Source organism: Excalfactoria chinensis, chromosome 3 (genome assembly GCF_039878825.1).
Source record: "Excalfactoria chinensis isolate bCotChi1 chromosome 3, bCotChi1.hap2, whole genome shotgun sequence".
Classification (NCBI taxonomy): Eukaryota; Metazoa; Chordata; class Aves; order Galliformes; family Phasianidae; genus Excalfactoria; species Excalfactoria chinensis.
In genome coordinates this window covers 92165626-92185853 of record NC_092827.1, presented here as the reverse complement: position 1 = coordinate 92185853, position 20228 = coordinate 92165626, and the positions used below count along the sequence as shown (strand labels likewise).

Here is a 20228-nt window from a genome sequence, read left to right as displayed (position 1 = left end):
AAGCACCACAAGCAACTGCAAGACTTAACTGCTAATTTCCTACAGTATCATACTGACGGAAATGCTCGAATTTCTACACATATTCTAAGAGGATACTAGACTTTAAACATGTAAGTTTATCTTGAGAAATTAGACATATATTTAGATTGCATTGACGTGTATTAGTTTGTCACCAAGTCTTGTCTGGATAACTATCTAGAAAACTTATATATAAAAGAAAAAATAAAAGAAAAATAAATAATTTTCATTTCTCTCTCATGTTATTCAATTTCACAACGTGGCAGACATTAGCTCCAGATCCCCAACCTCTGAAATGCTGCAAGTCAGTAAAGCTAAACCATATGGGGCAGGTAGGGGGGATGGTGCCCCTGGAGTTCAATAAGCTTCAGATTTTTAGTAGTTACCACTATCTTCTCCTTTGTTTTTAAATGAGCTGAAAGCATGAACTGTAATTGCTTTTCTCTGTGCACACGAAGGGAAACTATCTACCCTGCAGCAGATAGCTACATCATTTGATATTACTGATCAGCTCCTTGTTCTCTTTTGTGATAGCTAACTTATTACTTTAGCTCACAGAGAGGGAAGCAGTGAGAACTACATGCTGACAGTATGGCCCACCTTCCAAGCTGTACACAGATAGACTCTCTCCTATGAAAAAGAGTTGCCTCTTGGCTATTATTTCTACCTATACAGATAAATGCATATGTAGAGAGACAACACATTCTATGAAACAGTTTATAAATGATTAAGTGTAAAGTTTCCTTGGGGCGCTATTATTTGCATTTCAATGATCCAAATTCCTCTGAAATATTAACACACTGAGATACACTCTCACGTTTGTTTTACATACAAAAATCCCCAGTCTGCACATACAAACTCCTGAATAAGCAGAAAAGAACTAATTGCAATGAAGAAAGCAAAAAGAAATTGGAAGGTTTTACTCCTGGGACAGCTGAGAAAATAAAGTACGTTTATCAGGATGTAGATTTTGAGGTCTGGCAGTCCGTAGCTCTGAAAATAGAACAGTATGTAGACTGAACACAGACGATTTTTAACAACAGCAAAATCCACTGATCAGAGTCTATGAGCCACTTAGAAGAAATTATATAGGGCCATTTAAACTACACAGAATGCAGAAATTCTAAAGCCAAAGACAGAGAAAAAAAGCCCCTGTCCCCATTTAATAAAAAACCAAAACTTAGTGTAGATCTAATAGATTCCCACAGTGGTGGCCTTATGAGTGAACGTATGGAAGACAAACACAAATTTACTTTCAAAAAGATGAATAAAAGAAATCATATTCCACAAGCAGGTAGCACATCAGTAGAATATCTTCCAAGCACTGCAATAAGCTTCACATAAGACAGAAAGCCGGACCCTCCAAACCAAAGAGATGTGATTTCTCTGGGCTGATGCCATTCAGTATGATTCAAAGATACTGTACCAAGGTCCACACCTTCCTCCAATTAGAGTTTTTTGAACAACGCATTTGTATTATAATGTAAGAATTTTTGGAGTTTAGTTTGGGTGGGGTATATATTGAAAGACAGCTAGAATACATGGGTTAACACAGAGATTAGCATAAAGATGAGCTCACTAAAAGCTTTTGGCTCCAACAATTCTCTGTTGGATGAAAAGCTTGCAGGCCCCAGCATGTGTTCTCTCTGATGCAAAAATAAGCTGCTTTTTTCAGTCAGGACTTAAAAAATGTGATTTATTTATTCATTTTTCCCTATTCTTTTGATGTGAAAGATGCTGATAACAATTGCATATGAATGTGTGCGCACACACTGAGTTCACGTGCTGTTAATCTGCTTCACATAATAGATCATAACAGAATATAATGATAGCTCTGCTTACTACAATTTTTAACAGACTGGATACTATTTAATTTCTTTTAATTTCAAATGAGCAGGACAGTCAATCACACAAGCAGCAAGGCAGTGGTGTCATGCAGTATCTTCTGCATTTCTAGTGACTCTGACAGGATATTGTTAGTCGAATGTAGCTTGCTATTACCATTACCCCATTACCACTGTTTTTACAATCTTTTCTTTCATGGATCTTTCTCATAATCACCAATGCTATAAATACATCTATTCAGAACTGCTAGTAACTTCAAAGGATATTTCCATATTTGATATTTCTCAGTTTCCAGGACTCTGAATTCAAGTTCCTGGGCAAAGTCCAAGCACATTCACAGCTGTTGCAAACTACCACCACTTCATCACATCCACTGCCTTTCAATGAAGTTCATATAACCTACACCAGCCAAGAAGTCCATTCCCACATTACTCTGTCTATTACCTGATGAGTTAGTTTTCTTCTCCCACACACATAGTACAGCATCTTTGACAGCAGTACAGAAACTATAAGCATAAGAAATAAAGCATTCTACACAACAAGCATGAACCAAGCCCTCCTCAACAGGTAGCACTTCCCTGCTCACCTGTCATGTGAAAATTTGAGCTGCTGGGTCTGTTGTTCATGAGCATTAATCAGCAGTTTCTTCAGTAGTTCACACTGTTGGTTCAAGTGCAAGTCACGGATTTCTTGCTCTTCCGCACTGTGCGTATTGATCATCTCAGACCATTCTTTAGTGTGCTGTGCCACAATCTCTTTGACCTGTAGAAAAAGAACAGCAGCTTTGCCAGTGGTTCTCAGGCTGGAAGATCAACTGTTGCTGCTGCTGAAGATGATGTGGACACAGTCATAACAAAGATTCTGAAGAATACAGCTAAAACTTGAAAATGAAGCCACACAAGTGAAATTGCTTCAAAAAATAACGAAACCACCGAGGACACCACAGTCTATTATAAAAATAAAGAAACCCATTCTGTTAAGACTATTACCTAAAGTGCCTTGATTAAATTGGCTGCATTTATGCTCTTGACTATACTAACACTATTTTAAAACATTCTCTAACAACATTCATTATAAAAATACTTCTGTATTCTTGGCTTTGAGGAAAAAATATGCATTAAGAATACTGAAATTAGAAAGGGAAAAAAACAAACCTAGTAAACAGGATTTATCTGAGGGCTTAAATACAGTCTTGGATTTTGTGAAGACTGTTTTATAAACGTTCATTTTTACAGAGAAATCCTGTATTTAATACAACTTGAATCTTAGGATAGACTACATATCTTTCTTTTATATTCATTAAGTCAGCAGGGAATCTGACAAGTATTCTCTTGTTTATCTCCCAAGACTCACAAGAATAAAGAGATTAAAGTTTTGGAAAGTTCCCAAGAGACAACGTGAAGAAGCCTAAATCACCAGAGTTGTTTTTGCAGTAACATACTGTACTCAATGATTTAGAAAAGAAGCTAACAGAAAGGTATATTTTATTATCCTTTAATGATGATCTCTGGATATTTTGACAAGCTATCCCACTTTTCCATAAATGGTATGTAAAACGTGCCTCATAAAAAATAAACCTATTGTCAGACAGTCATTTCCAGCGCTACTATGGTAACTAATAGCATCTGGGTCGTCTTCTACAAGAAGCTAAACCTTACCCTTCAAATAAAAAATTGCTACCATATTGCTCAGGAACAGAGAGATTAATGTCAGTATTTTAGATGCAGGCCTGCAGTAGTTCTGCATAACGCAGAACAGATTGTCCTGCACACTGGTGATGGTGAAAGAAAACGGCACTTGAAAAGCACCAGAGCAAGTAATTTCATAAAAGAACAGTGACTACCACTACCTGAAAGCAAGACCTGCATTTAATTACAGCTAAATACATGTTCCACATCAGAACAGATACAATTTGAGGCAGAAGCATCTGATGCAACACTTATTGGAGTCTTCTGCAGCTGTCAGGAAAAACAAAACAAAACAAAAGCACTTTGAGGCAGAACATTGGTAAGACTAACATAGGCCAAATTCATCATGGTATTTAGGTGTGAATGTATCTACAGCAAAACAAGTAATAATCAATTTTGTGCATATGGGTCAGTATACCACTAAATCAAAACCTATGGGCTATGAAGTGATACATGCACTGAAGGATATGGCGTGGTTTGTGGAAGTAATATTTTTAGTAAGAAGTTCCTAAAGCAGCACTGTCTGTACAGACATAAAAATAAGAAGATCCAGATTTAAAGCAAGTCAAAATAAATGCTCACAAGTTGGTAAGGAAAAAATATTCAATTTGTTTAGATGCCATTACAGAAAACTGAAGGGGCAGATGCCTTCTCAACTCTAGCACTTATGTATGTCACTTCAGTCTGGAGCATGTTTAGTCTAAGCTCCTTCTAATGCTGAGTGGACAATTTCAAAGGAGGATTAATCACATTTATGGATTAAACATTTTCTTGACATCCTTCTTTAAGATCTACAGCACCTCAAACAACTAGACACTTTAATTATTAATCTCCTCTCAGTACTGATATTTGTCTTACCGACCCTCAAGGGAGACCTGAAATGAACCTCAGTAGAGCTAAATGCCAGATGTTGCTGAAGTTTGGGGGAAAATACCTTCCTTACTAATTTTCAGCACAGTCTCTGGATGGAGTCAGCCCCATCCATCATTTAGAGGAAAAAGTTTCAGGTGGATTCAAGGTCCTGAGTAACTGGGGCCATAGCAGAAGGGGGACCACTCAGAAAAAGAATCTGATGTCACAATCTTAGAGAGAACGAATGTTTAGAACAAATGAATGTTATTATGAGATCTGGGAAGCAGGCAGAGCCAGCAGCAGATCACGTAAGTGTATCATACACTTTGGAGCAGGAGCCAGCACACGGTTGTTTACACAGACTTCTGATTCAAATTACCTTCCTGCAGAATGCTGGCTGGCCACTGAGCCCTTTCAAAGGTTGGTAAAATTGTAGTGAGCGCTGTAACAGAGTTGGCCCAGTATTCTTCTCCCTTCCTTGCTGCTATGTGACTCTTCCACAGTCTGTCACTTGGGACTGGATTTCAGACTAATTTGAAGTACCAAAAAGCACAGGGGATATTAATATATGCGATCTGATTCCTAGCCACAGTAAGACTGTTTTACATCACCGTAACAGGACACACCTGAGTTCTAGTAAATAAAAGAGTCTGCTTTTACTTAAAGCTTCCTTACCCTGTACAGGGAATGCAAAACAAACTTTGCATAAAAGAGAATCATGACTTATTAAAATAGTGAAATAAATAAATGTATGAATAGTGGAAACCCTGGTGGAAGTAAGCATTTAGTGATTTAACTGAAAAAAGTTTCCACAAAGCACAAAGAAATCAAGAAAAGAATCAAGCACCAGTTGCAATGTTTAATATGATCATTGTTCCTAAATGGCTGATAAACACATAAACTACAGAAGAACATGAAGGCAGGAATCCAGCATCTCAGGGAGACTTAAGCGTGGCAGTATTCTTAAGCATTTAATCTGGAAATATAGGAAATAAGAATAATATAAAATTGCCCATGTTCATGGACAAAAATGCTACTAATTTCAATATCAGCGTGCAGACTAAGAAGTAGGTATGGCTGCTTCCAAACCAAGTTTTTTGCTGGGTGTGGGAAAGGGGAAGGTCTCTTTTTTTTAATGCATATCATTCAAACCCAAAGTCTTATTTCAGGGAGAGCAAGATATAACCTGGTGAGAAGGATATAAGGGATTTGCTGAACAACTGTTACAAGATTTGAAATACTCAATTTGACTGTGATTCAGATGACCTTAGAACTGAAGGCCATTAAGTCATCTGAAATCCAATTTTGCCGCAGATCTGTGATACACTTCAAAGTTCAGATGTAATAAATTCCATGTACAACCCTTCTTTTCTCCAATTTATTACCATCACAGTAAAAAATGACTATTGCAATTGCATTGGGCTGTGCTCTTGTCCTACTTAAGGTGGTGTTGCTTACCTAAAGTGATAAGAAAAATAACCATGAGGTAACTAATTTTTCCTGCTCTACAGACCATTTGTAATCCTGTCCTTTTATCTGTTCCTTCTCTGGGCCTAAGAGTCTAATTAAAATCTTGATTGGGAACCTTCTTTCACACAAGATATATGCAAGACGTTTGTTTAGTCACTAAGTTCAAGCAGGAATAATCTTTGAAGTAATCTTTTTTCTCCTCTTTTCATCCTCTGCTTGCATGAGCCTGGGACCTACATTTTTAATTCACAACCATAATTTGCGTCTGCCTCAGTAAATGTGTGTGTAGTGCACTGGGACATTCAGATCTAATTTTAGGCTAAACTTCAGCTGCATATTTCCTTACGACAAGAAGACTTTTGTAGATGAAAAGATCTCTGGTGCTAAAACTGTGCATGCACATTGTGATGCAGAGTTGCATTGGAGGACATGAGCTGTAATTAAAACTGAATTACAGTACCATTTGATTTCAAATTAGTGGAGCAAATACTGAGAACTGCTAAACAGCCGTTAATTAATCAAAGTCCCATGATATCAGTGCAATGCATCCAGCATTTTAGAATTTCATCTGATTTAATTGCACCTACATTCATCCAGGATAAAAGTTAATTTCCCTATGGTCTTGATCACTGTTTTCCAACTTGTTGCTTCCAAACCATTGAATGATCTCTGGGAATAATTCAAGCGCCTATACACAGTAATTGAAACAAAAGAAGTCTGTGAGAATACTAAAATTGATACTTAAAATGGAAAACTGTGATGGAACCACAGCAAGCAAGATATTGAAAACCATTAACATACAGCAAACCACAGATGTAGAATTGAAGAGGTATTCTTCAGAAGTTATCCAACATACAGAGGCTTGTCATTTCAAATGAGCTTACATTTAAGTCTCCTCTGAATGTGTCATCCTAAAATCTGACATGGGAGTGGACAAAAATCAACCTTTTTTACAAGTACAGATTATATTTAAATAAAATGGTTTGAAAGCTGGATTAAAAAAAAAAAAAAAAAAAAGAAAGAAAGAGCAGAGCTCAGAAACTACATATATCTGCGGAAAGGGAAAACATGAGTCATACTTATAGGATTTGGAAGATTAATGAACACTTGGATGTCCTTTGTGCACGTATCAGACTCCTTAACTCCAGACACAAGTGGGAAGCAAAGATCACAGCAAAGAATTTTCTACACAGTATAACTTCAAATGAGTTCTGGAGTTTCTGTCTAGGTGATAGGGACCTGGTGCTCCTCAGAGAGCTTTTTCTCTAAGAAATGAATGAAAACTTTTTTGTCCACAAGTTTTCTTTTTTTTTGTAAGAAAACACTTCCGGGCATTTCATTGGAGAAGGAAATAGGAAGATCAGAAAAGTAATCTAGATTTTTTTTCAGGGTGTCCTCCTAAGTCTATGGTCGAGAACACAGCAACAATAAACAACTCTTATTTAAAAAAAACAGGATCTTCTTCACATGAAGTAACAGCATCAAATAATAAATAAGGAGAAGAAAAGGTGAAAACAACTTAATTCTCTAATCTCAAAAGTTGGGGCTGCTTTTGTATTTGCTGTATTCACCTGATCTGTTCCACAGATTTCAGCTTTTACATTAACACTCCTACTTACATACTGTGTTCACTCTCCTGCAATCTTCTCCCTTCATCTACTTTGTACATGGATGTGTCTTACAGTGTACTCTCTATTCAAATATCTTTCAGAAACTTGAAAGCGTGTCAATGAGTGGTAGATAAAACTTTTAAGGAACGTATGAAGCCAAGGAGCATAGTGTTAGCATAGAAGTTGCACTGTACAACTCAACATGAACAATGAACAATGAAGCACAACTTGAAAAAAGCTCTTTCAAATGAAGTGAGACTTGGCCTCTGAGCAATTTTATTCTCTAGCACCTTGAAGAAAACAGCAGAACTATTTCCTGGAGAAAAAAAGAAAAAGAATACAAACAAGAAGGCACTTGGCTCAAGAGCAAGTTAAGACTTTTGCTTTCTTAGGAGGCAGGAAGAACATTAGTAAGTGTCACCCATGGTGACAAAAATGGAAAATAAAAAAGAAACTTCTTCATTGCGGGAATGTATCCAGCATTCAAATCTCTCTTTATTTAGCTAGAACTGACATAAATGACCAGTTTTGTTTTATAAGGCATGCATGTGGTGCTTTCTTCAATAAGTGATAAAAAAGCAGGAAATTGATGCTGCTTTTTAGATATTTTTTTGAAGAAGCACTTTTAGACAATTGATTACTCCCATTCTTTTTGACATGTTATTACTGCCAAAAATCATTCATATGCTTCCAAGAAAATAGAATACCACTTGAGTCTCAAAATCTCTATTTCAGATGTTGCATGTGTTAAAATTGGCTGTTTACTTACCTTAGATTTGTGATCTGACGTTAGTGCCTGCATTTTAATTTCAGTTTCTTTCTTCAATTCAACACAATTACTTCCTCTAAAAAAAGCAAAATTGCAGATGTGTGCCACAAGTTAAACATCTTCCCATCCAGTCAGCTCTTACTAATTAAAACATTAATCAATGTTGAAGTGCTACAGCATATTGGAATGAAATTATTTCTTCTGGTAATTTATTCACAACTTACAAAACATTGTTGGATTAATGATCATTCAATTCAAACACCACACAATTAATTCTAGATTGCCCCTGCAATATTCTGTTGCTGAGGATATGTCAAATATCTTCATTTACGGTACTTTGTTTCATTTAAAGACCTAAAATATCCTGCTAAGAGAATCCAGATCCTGTCTGAAAACTTACAAGTATATTCAATATATTGCCACGATTTTATCCTCTGATTTAAAAGTCATTTTTGTTACTGTTTTGAGGCAGAGAAAGAGAAGTCACTTGAATAACTGTCTCACATGGTAGTTTGGGCATACTTAATTTGAATGACTGCTGAAAGTCTAAGTAAGCTGCTGTGGGAAAACAGAATCGAAAGGGTTGCAAAGAAGAGGCCTCATTACCCTTGCAAACTATATTGGTCCATGTAGATGAATCCAAGATCCACTAAATACCTTATGTGACTTGAAAACGATAAATCTTGAAGACAGCCCTCACACTTGCAATAGGCAATACATCTTGGATAAAGTTAGCAGAGTTGAATACAAGTTGCAAAGTTTTTTCAAACAGGAACACCATGATTTAAGGAGCTGACTGGTAAAATGACTGCAGAGGGCCCATGTTGATGCTCCTTTGATTGACCTGTAGGTGGATGACTTCTGTCTCTCAGTAAACCTAATTTTGTGGGCTGTGCAATGGGTAAGATGGACACACAGTAAAACTATTACTTTGCAACACAACAGTAATTTCAATTACTATCTCACCTAAGTCAATGAATTTTTGCAAGCTCCATCTGATAAGGTCCAACATTATCTATCCTTTTGCTACCCTTTATGCAATGAAGGGTTTTCAGAAGAGAACACAAATTCACAATTGGAAGTCTCAGTTTTTCAGTTTGGAATAATACAATAAATACAGAAGAGTCTATTTTGACAGCGCTGTAAAAGTTCTGTGTTGGATCATCTGCTGATGTAAAACTGTGTAACATACAGTGGGTGCAGCTACATTCATTTTATAATCTTTAACTCCTTATGAAACTCTTAAAAAGTTTATATCCTATTTTAATATCAAAGCGCAGCTAAACGTATGGAAAAAGACAACACTTTTATTGTCAAACAGTACCAGCAAAGTTATCTGTGAAAATAGTGTGATGTGCCCAGTGCTCCCAGGTGCCACCAGAAGGACTGGTTGTCCATTTTCTGGTCATTGTAGAAAATCTTTGGTAAATATTTATTTACTTCAGAAGTAAATAAAAGCAATAGAGATAGGTTCTGACCATATTTACCTCTACCTGAATAAAAAGCACTTTCAAAGAAAGCATCTTTGCTTATGCACACATGTAACCATGATCAGAGACTGGCTATATACACCCTTTGAAAAAGACTAATTGTTTCAAACACCAGACTTTCTGTAATCCCAGTCATCAAAACCATCAACTGAGCCTTCCCTACAAATGTAGTTTTCGTTACATCTGAAAGAAACCTTCCAGCTAAGCCTGGTCATAGCTAGAATTGTCCACAACTGCAGTGACCAAGTAAGTGATTAAACCATCAAGTCACAGCTAGAAACACTCAGCAACAACCCAACTCATAGTCACATGTCCATGCTTGTACACGTGCAAGCACTTGAATTACTGGACAGTTTTGATAAAACAGAAAGGTCATCACGTTCCCCTCAAGCTCCCTTTCAGAGTGGGGACACAAGCATGCATATCCCCATAAGCTTCCTCAAGACTGTTGAGCATTTTAAGTGTACAACCGAAATAGCACAGGGAGCAAAATCCCATCCATCTGTTGGTGAATTAGCATGTGATTAAAAATTATACTTTGCTGAACATTATGCAGTCAACATTTGTCACACCGTGTGGCAGAAACAGACCGCAAAAAATTGCTCAACAAAGTCAGAAGACAAACTCTTTTATATACCTATCAAAAAGATTTTTTTTCAGGAAGTATCTGGCAATTTGAATATGAACACTTCAAAAATATATTTTAGACACTCATTTACAAAGTTTATTGCTTGAGAATCCCAAAATGATAGCCAAGAAAATGGAATATGTCCTGTACTCACTGAACCCAGGATCTCTTATTCATTAGATTGTTTCAGCTAAGAAAACTGCTCAGATCTCAGCTGGTCCTGAAATACACTGCCCTACTGGGGTGAGGAGATGGTTGTGCCAAAGTATCTTGCTGAAGGGGGTTTCAGGGCTGCATAAACAGTGATCCAGAAGGAAGCACTTAAAACACTGATGTACAACTAAGAATATTTTTCATAGGAAATCTGATAAGAAATTTTAATTTGGTTAGTAATCGGATATCAACAGTTACAAAACTGAAGTGCCATCAGATGACTGGCTGCTGTCAAGTCCAGGAAAATATTCAGTCATGATAAAGATCAGGATATAGCTGTGTATTAGATCTGCTTCTGAATTAGTTACTTACAACAAAGAAACAAACAAACAAATACATTAAAGGAGTCCCCCCAGCTCCTCCAGAAAAACAAACAAACAAACAACCCAACAAAACCACAACGAACAAAAAAATTTTGTCAATGATTTAAAATAATCATAAAAGCTTTGGAGTCAGTGACAGAAGTGTTACAAGACACTGAAAGTAAACAGTGAAATTATGTCAAACTGGGAATCAGACTATCATCTACTTTTATATTTCCCCAGTTTGGGACTATTCTGGAAAGCACTGTTACATATGGCTTTTCACTATTCACTGCCCAAAGACAGTCATTACCACCTTTAACTCTGTGATAAACCTTTATCTATTGTTTTGCCTAGACAAGCTGAGCCACTGGCCTCTGCTCAGGCCAACAAGAACACTGATCCACATCCTTCTTGTACTTGGGCCTTCAGGCTTGGATGCAGTACTCCAGATGGAGCCTCACAAGAGTGAGGGGGACAATCCCCTCGCTCTCCCTGCTGGCCACCCTTCTTTTGATGCAGCCCAGTATACAGGTGGCCCTCCAGGCTGCAAGTGCATGCTGTTGGCTCATATCCAGCCTTCTATCCACCAGAACACTCAGGTGTTTCTCCGCTGGGCTACTCTCAGTGAGTTCTCCTCCCAGTCTATACTTGTATCTGGAATTGCCTTGATCCAAAGGCAACACCTTGCACACAGCCTTGTTAAATCCCATTAGATTCTCATGTGCCCACCTTTTGCACACATCCACATCCCACTGTATGTTGTCCCTCCCTTCTATTGTGTCAACTGCATCACTCAGCTTGGTGTCATCAGCAAACTTGCTGAGGGTACACTCACTCCCACCAAGTCATTGATAAAGATATTGAAGAGCACAGGTCCCAAGATGGATCCCTGGGGAGCACTACTCATGATTGGCCTCCACCTGGATGTAGAGTCATTGACAGCAACCCTCTGGCTGTGTCCTTCCAACCAATTTTTATCCACCTACTATTAGAACCTTCAAATCCATATCTTTCCAGTTTAGATATAAGGATGGATATGTATTTGGGTGATTTCAGTTCTCCTTTCGTGGGGGAAAAAAAAAAAAAAAAGCATGAGCTTTTTAAAGAGTTTTCACAAGCTTTTCATTACTTAGTGAAGAGAACTTTCCTTACCTTCCTCATTTCAGACACTTTTATTTCTGTTCTAAGTGTAGCGAATAGACAACCAAAATATTAAAAAAAAACACCACTGTCATTCCAAATAAATAAAAAAACTTAAAAAGTATTTGTGTAAGAAACCAGTGCTAAAGATGCACTTATGTTCAGCATTCAGTTAGCAACTGGTTACTAGCTGCTGTTGTCTGATGATAACAGTGCATATTTAAGACTAATTATTAGCATAACTTTATACAGAATTAAGTAAATCAATTGCTACTCTAAGTTCTGGTATTATAAAACAAACTGATGTCTCAAAGAAATTCCAGCCACAGGGTGAAACGTAAAGAGGAGACACTGCTGCCAGATTAAGGACTAGCAGCAAGATAGCAGCAAGTCCTGTCATATTATCCCAATTGGTCTACAAGAAGGACACTTTATTAAAGTCATCAGTATGTTCTGTGAACTTTTCTGAGATTAAGAGATTCACATGGATAAAGGCCAGGACTTCAGCTACTGCAGACCAAAGCAGCTTCATCCAAATCAAAGGATTAATAGCAATTTATGCCAGCTGAGGACCTGAAGGTGGTTTTTTTTTGTTGTGGGGTTTTTTTTTGCTGTTGTTGTTGTTAAAAAGAAACTTCAACTTGACAACATGGCAAAACTGCTATTTTAAAATGCTCAGAATTAGAAGTTAGATATTTCCTCAAGATTAAATCATTGCCTCCTCCCGATCCTTAATGACACTGAGGACCTTAGTCATCTCTCACTGAATACAACAGTGACATTCCTGGGAAAAGGTAGCGAGACCAGACCAGGCCAAGGAAATCAATATTTCTGGCAACTCCTTTGCTTTTATATTTCACACACTGACAGAAAACTAGAGAAAGGCAAACTGAGTACAACATTTCTGGTCCATGGTTAGAGCCTTCAAGCAGCTCAAACTCAGTCTGATGTAGGATGCTGGTTCAAGCTGCAGTTCATTCATCTGAATGACTTTTTTTACGAATGTTTTCCTCCAGACCACAGAAGCATAAAAACTATTTTTAGTCTATTAGAAACATTAAAATAATATCTTACCCCTTCTTCTTGATTGCCTTCTCTAACATTTTCTCGTATGATACCTTTTCTTTATCATATTGTGCCACTATTTTGTCAATTTGTGTGCAGTGCAACTTCTGCATAGCGCTGTGCTCCTGGAAAACAGTAGGACCTCACAATTAGATTGCTGGATTTTTAAAGTTTAGCTTTCTTACAGTGTAAAAATATCAGTGTACGAACAGATAACTTTGACAATGGAATTTAATCTGGTTTAGCCATTTGGTATTTAATTTCCAGATATTCCACCATTAGTGCTACAGCAGTTCTCCTTTTTAAAAAGATGAAAAGCTATATTGCACCTTGAAAACATAATATATAGTTACTTTAAAACAAAAGAATGATGGGGAGAAAAACGCAAACTGTTACTATCCATTCAACTTTACCTTTTGAATAAATGTCCATTTAAATGCAACATAAAAAAAATCATATTTACAAACTCATATAACGCCATTTAAGGTTTCTGAATATTGAGGAGAACAAAGCTCATCCCAATCCGCTTCCTCTATGTATCTTATACTGAATAAAGCTCTAGCCTGTTGGCCACTACAAAACAGAATAAAGGTACAAGTCCAAAAACAATAACTAAAAACCAAATCTTTAACCGAAAATTCTGAAAATCTGGTCTGCAACTCCCCTAACAACAGCAATCTCACCATTAAGAAATTCTGTCCTGTTGCAGAGCACCTCCCTGTCCAAGCAATCGAAAGCAGTGTGATGCAATGCTAAACTACACATGCAGCTCACTGCAAATAATCACTGCCATTTTCCGCCCCCCTCCCCCCTAAACAATATAGCACACCTTGACAAACTGGAAGTAAAGAGCTACTCATGGAGTATTTCACCCTAAGTGATAACCTGGTGTCACTACAGTTATGAGATTTACACTGAGGAAGTGTCAGAAGAAGTTTGTCTATGGAAGGGGAGTAAAAAACTTTTTATACAACGAAAAGAGGAATCATCAAAGCACCCCACTTGGGTGCAATGCACAAACATTTCCTTTCCATTACAAAATCTGTACCAGAAACAACACCATTAGCGCTTACACGTAGACTTCATTATTAAACTTGATTGAATGTTCTCCTTGATTAGAACAGTTGCTTATGATGCAAATATTTAACTAAAGCTGTGAGCACTAAATATTTAATTTACATTATAGGAGGAAAAATTGTTGCTTGTTAATTTACATTATTTTATTATTATTCAGTTGCTCCACATTTTATCTAAACAAGACAAAAAACTTTGCATTAACTAATACAGCCTCTTACCAGGACTTTATTTTGTTTTATAGCTCATTATTTAGTTACTCTACCCTTATTATTCTATTGTTTTTTGTTCCTATTTTCTGTGCACCTGTGTTCGTCTTATCACTGTCTCCACATTTAAAAATCCTAGTGAAAGACTTGCATTTAATTTTACCAAAATTCTAGTAGAAATGTTGTGATACTTTAAAAACCTAGCACTCCCAACACCCGTGCTCCCCTAGGGAACATGTACAACACACAAATTTTATATTTAGAGTGGAGAATTGAATTCTCTGTCCTACAGAAGATTTAAAGGAAAATAAATTGACTCCATCACCATTAACATTTACAGGTTGCCCAAGGAGGCTGTGGATGCCTCATCCCTGGAGGCATTCAAGGCCAGGCTGAATGTGGCTCTGGGCAGCCCGGTCTGGTGATCGGCGGTGCTGCATATGGTGGGGAGGTTGAAACTGGATAATCATTATGGCCTTTTTCAGCCCAGGTCATTCTATGACTCCACGATTCTATGATTAAAAAATGCCAGCACTGCCAGGGAATATGTACTACTGACTAGACATGAAGAAAAAATATGAACAAAAAGAATGACATGAACATGAACTTGACGACTTGACAGCATAACACAGCCTCAGGTGAAGCTACAAAAAGCATCTCACTGCTTAACTACACACTTTCCTTCAGTCAAAAAGAACAATATAATTCCTGCTGTGAATGACTGAAAATATTGCAAAGCATGAGCCATCTGCATATTGATGAGGCATGGCTACATAATCCTGGAGGTCCCATCACTTAGAAACAGAATACTTTAATTTACGTAATTTAACCATGATTAAATGGTTAACCTCATCTCTTCATCACAATCCCACTGTGAACTTTTGAAGAGACTCACCTCTACTGCTACTGCTCCAAGATAGCTCCATCTTAAATGTAAAAGATCTACTGAGGACCACATCCTCACCCCTCCTCCTCCCCATCCAGTTCGCAGAACATGAATTTGGACATGAATATAAACAGAGCTGGAAGAGGAAGATGAGCTACTGCCAACCACTGCACAGAAGGCACAAAATACTGGGAGTCAACAACAAGAGGTCTCTTGAATTATGTTACCTCAAACTTGGGAACTCTGCTTGAAGTGGCTGAGCTGATATAACTTTGATTTTCTATCTCTACTCAAGGGAAAATTCGTTAGGGCTAGCTGGTGCATCCAAATCTGTCAAGACTCTAGAAAGTGCAAGTGGTTTTCTAACATCTTAAAACACTTTCAGCATTTTTTGTTTTTAGGCACAAAGTTCCAGGTGAAAACATGTTCTAGACTGACTCAGAATATGTTTGCATATAAAACTCTCCTCAGTTATACCTTTCATGATTTCCTCAGGACTACTGAATTTGTGGTTTGGATTCATATGTCTTTTCCATAGATACATTCACAAATTGCATTTAATAATTATACTGAAAATCAAAGCCTCAGTTCAGCTGAGTGGTCAGCTAACTGATAAGAAAGACACAAATCACAGCCTGATATCTATAGAAAAAAGTAAAGAATTAGATACAGTTCCATTTAAACAAAGGGAAAGAAAATCATATTTCAGTCTATTGAAGACAAGAAGTAAGATCTTAGGATACAAACCATTATTCCTACATGAATCCCTAATGTAACATAAACACTCCTTTACACAACTAAAAACTGAATACTCTCATTATAAAATACCAGAATGGCGAAATAAAGAAAAACTATCATTTCTAAATCCACAACCTCTTTTGCAGAACTTTATTAATCTAGAGCCCCAGACTTCTTTATACTTTCTCTTTTGTGTTGTGAAATGAAGATTATTTTTCACGTTACTTTCTTGAAAAGCCCTCTTTTAAAACAGAACACACATTCAGTGTCAATATGAACATACAGGAGATTAACTATAGGATTCATATTTTGAGTGGTAACTATGCAGAATAGTGCCTATGGCCACATTAAATTCCCTAAGTGGACACCTGTGAATATCACTTCCTTGTCTGAAACTGACAGAACAGTTTTACCACAGTGATCTGTCGTACCTTTGACTGTTAGAGAATATACTGAGTAATCCTTCATTATTTTGCTTCCTCCTCTGTCTAACACAAGAGGCACAAAAACTCTAACATCCCCGCAACAGATTAACATTCAGTAGTTCACAGGAGCAGGCTGTTAACTGATGAAATCATTGACTGACTCTTAAATATGCATGCATTCTTGCCCTTTATTCCATCTTCCTGTGATGCCACTCATTTACCTAAACTGTACTAGGTATCTATCTTGATAAATACAAAACAAAAACCAATAAAGATCATTCAGTTATTCTGCAGTTCCTTCCTGTGCTTCAAAAGCTGCCTATTACTTTTAAAAAAACTTTTGCAATACACAAAGTTTGCTGGCTGCATTATTTTCAAATGACCAAATGTTCAGATTACCAGAACCAAGACTTAACTAGAAGTTATACCTAGCACAGATTTTTTTTTAATTTTTTTTATTTTATGGTAATCATTACAGAAATTTGCCGCTGTTTCTTCAAATGCCAAACAAAATGAGTATTGCAGTATAAGAGGTAAATTCACTTTCAGAGTCAAGTGTACCAATATGGTTTCTCTACTTGAGAAGAAGTGGTTTTGTCTGTAACAGAGCTGTTGCAATTGAATCAGTCTTTGAACCCAGTCCTCTATCTAAGTTTGTGGCTTGAGTAAGAACAGAGAGCTTGAAGGAAGAATGAATTTCACAGACTTACAGGACTTGTGAAATGTTGTCTCTTTCCAGTATTCACTACAGTTTGTTCTGCCTTTAATCATAATCTAAACTTTTGTAGCCTGTTACAACCTGTATGGATTTCTTTAAAAGCTTTATTCCAATTAAAAATAACTCTGTATATCTGCCTTTTACATGACTCTCAATCCTGAATGAAATCTCAAGTCTTTGCTATTCATAGACCCTGTGAAATTCAAAATTCTTCAGTTTTTGGCAAGCCACTCATCTGATATTAGGGAGCGGGCAGACTGAACTATCAGTCACAGAATGTTTGCATTGTAACGACCTCCATTCTGCATGGACAGAGTAGCATTGGTAGAGTAGAAGTGTAGAGTAGAGTAGAATAAAATAGGATAGATAGGGACCTACAAAGTTCATCCAGCTGCCTGACCACTGTACGGCTAACCAAAAGTTATAGCGTATTTATGACATTAACCAAACACCTCTTGAATACTGACAAGCATGATGAGTGGTCATGTTTTTCCCATATGGAAGTAGAAAAAGGAACAGTAAAGACTTTAAATCCTGCACTCCGAGGATCCTACACAAAAATAAAATAGTGCTAGAATTTTCAGAATATAGTACTCTCTGGCTGTTTATTTGTTCAGTGCTATCTTCCTTCTTATTTAAGGTTGGTTAGTTTCAGCCATTTTGATTCCAGAAGCATGATAAAATTCTCTAATTCTCCCACATATTACCATTACTTTGTTTTTCCTGTGTGACCTACCTCCTTGCAACTGTTGTACCTGTATACATACACATCCAACACCATGATGTCACTTCATGCTTGTTCTAGTATGATTTTCCCTTTTTTAAAAGAGTATTTATAATTGCATAATGAAGAGATCATTCACACTTAACATTTGAGGTATATTGGTACTGAGGCATTTCTAAGGAATGCAGAGTGCAAAACAGGTAAGACCTGTGATTTTCAGGAGAGGATTAATGCCTTTTGAAGGGAAGTGTTTAAACCATACCAAGAAGTTGCAATAACCACCGAATCACAACACAGACCTGGCAGACAGGACCACTCTTTCAAAAGCCCTGTAAACATCTAAGCTGCAGAGAAGAACCCAAATGAAACCAATTTCCACTGGGGCTTTGCACTGGAGGGTTGCACATCCTTCTTGCACCAGGAGCACTGACACTGTACTGTAGGTGGTGCAAAAGTAGTTCTAGTGATTAATCTGAAAATGTGGTGTCTGTAACTGTCTGACACATTTATTAAATAAAGGCTGATAATAAAATGTGTATTTTCCTACAAAACAACCAAACTTATTTCAGCGGATGTGAGTGAATGTTGTTAATAACAAGGACAGTCACTACTGCTCTACTGCTATTTCCTCAGCTAAGTCTGCTCAGGGCTACCAGGTTAGCTCCAACGTTGCTTAGAAGAGAGCCACTTCCTCCTCCACCCTCTCTCTCTTCCACACTTGCATGCATTCATTTGCAAACATGCATTTTCCACAAGGCGAACTTTAGACAGAAAAAAACTGGATTACTTTTTCTTCTGAAATGACACGAACAATTCCCTTGTGTTTACTTATTCCTCCAGATCTCAGGAGTGTCTACAGCTAAATAAGAGCCAACTTATTTCTGGAACTTCTAAGTTCAATGTGTTTAATACAAAGGCTTTCTGCGAATGATCGTGGATTACCAACTGCATAGTTCCCAGGCTCCTTTCCAGCTTCTAAAATGTGTTACAAATACTGATGAGTACACTAGGCACTTTCTTAAGCTCACCTGTGTACTACTAAAGCCACACTCTTCTGATCAGATTCTCTTTAAATTTAAGCAGCTGCACTTACAGAGGCCTTCAACAAGACATGTTCTAGACAAGAACTTTCTTGTTAGGGCAGACTTGCACTCACTCAGTTCATGCTTGCAAACAGCATGACACAGAATTGCTCTGACCAAAAATAACTGTTCTTGAGCATATGCTGAAAGCTCTTCTAAGCACACAGCATCTTATTGTTGCTGGCAATTTTTCCCCTGGTTTAGAAAAATCAAGTGCAAACCTGAAAAAATTGATCAGATTTTTTATATTATCCAACTGTGAGAAGCCTCCTAAATGATTGATTTCCTGAAGGCCTAGAAGCTACCTATGATGCATTGATTCAGGTAAGAACAAAACATTTTTGCAAGATACTCACAACAAGCCATCCTTACAGGACAGAAGTGCTAATTTAGACATGGATGGCAAAAACTTCTTCTTGGGTATGGGATTTGTACACAACATTAAAGTGAGGGAATCACTCATTTCCCCTCTGCAGAGTCAGTGTGGCATCAGAATGTTGACATAGTTACTCAGTTTTCCTATACTATTTTTAATATTAGGAGCCACAAAAAAAAATGTTGAGTATTGAAAGTAATTTCCTCATCCTTCATTACACTTAGTATCCCACGTCTAAACAACGGCCGTGCATAGAAACACAGAGTGATACTAAAAATGCTCGAATGTTATTACATTAGATCAGATCTGCATGAAATCTGCATTCAAAGTGAACAAGGGTGTCACTGTCACAAGAGCTAAAAAAGATGTTCATGCATTGCCGAAATTCAGACTACTATCTTCACCTGGTATTCCATTGTTTGTAACATGAGATTTCCTAGCGATAAAAAGCAGGAGAAAATGGGTCATAATTTTATCATGTAAAGTAGTACACTTGTGATACTGCCATATTTGGGATACCACTGCCAACAGTACCCAGCAAACATCTAACTATAAAGTGGTAAGATATACATTCGTGAAAAGAAACAGTGCACCTCATTTTTTGTTTTGTTCCAGTTTTGTTTGGTAATTTTGCAGTTTCTCCAGGGTGTGCCTTTGAGGCAGCACCCTCTCAGATCATTACTGTCCCTTTTTTCAAGCTACATGTCAATATGTCATCCAGAAGGGAGCTAGGTAAAATTATCATCTGGAAAAGGTGAGCTCTGGATGCTTACATGGGTCAAACAAAGCACACTAAAACTTAAGACATAAGAAGGGGTTGCTAAAAGGAAATTTAGTTTACTTGAGCATAAGCTGCAGTACAATTAAAACAGAAACACCCTGTCTTGGTGGTCTTAGTTCCTC

The 20228-nt window shown here is 37.2% G+C and overlaps 1 protein-coding gene across 11 annotated transcripts in view; it reads right to left on the bottom strand.

Annotated features, from left to right (window-relative positions):
• PLCB4 (phospholipase C beta 4) overlaps positions 1 to 20228 on the bottom strand; it is a 206327-nt gene that overhangs the window by 10979 nt on the left and 175120 nt on the right. For all 11 annotated transcript variants that reach the window (XM_072332089.1, XM_072332091.1, XM_072332084.1 and 8 more), the window contains 3 exons: positions 13103 to 13218; positions 8253 to 8328; positions 2450 to 2625 (listed from right to left, as the gene is read on the bottom strand). In XM_072332089.1, the coding sequence (XP_072188190.1) occupies positions 2450 to 2625; positions 8253 to 8328; positions 13103 to 13218 (368 nt within the window). The remainder of the gene's footprint in view (positions 1 to 2449; positions 2626 to 8252; positions 8329 to 13102; positions 13219 to 20228) is intronic.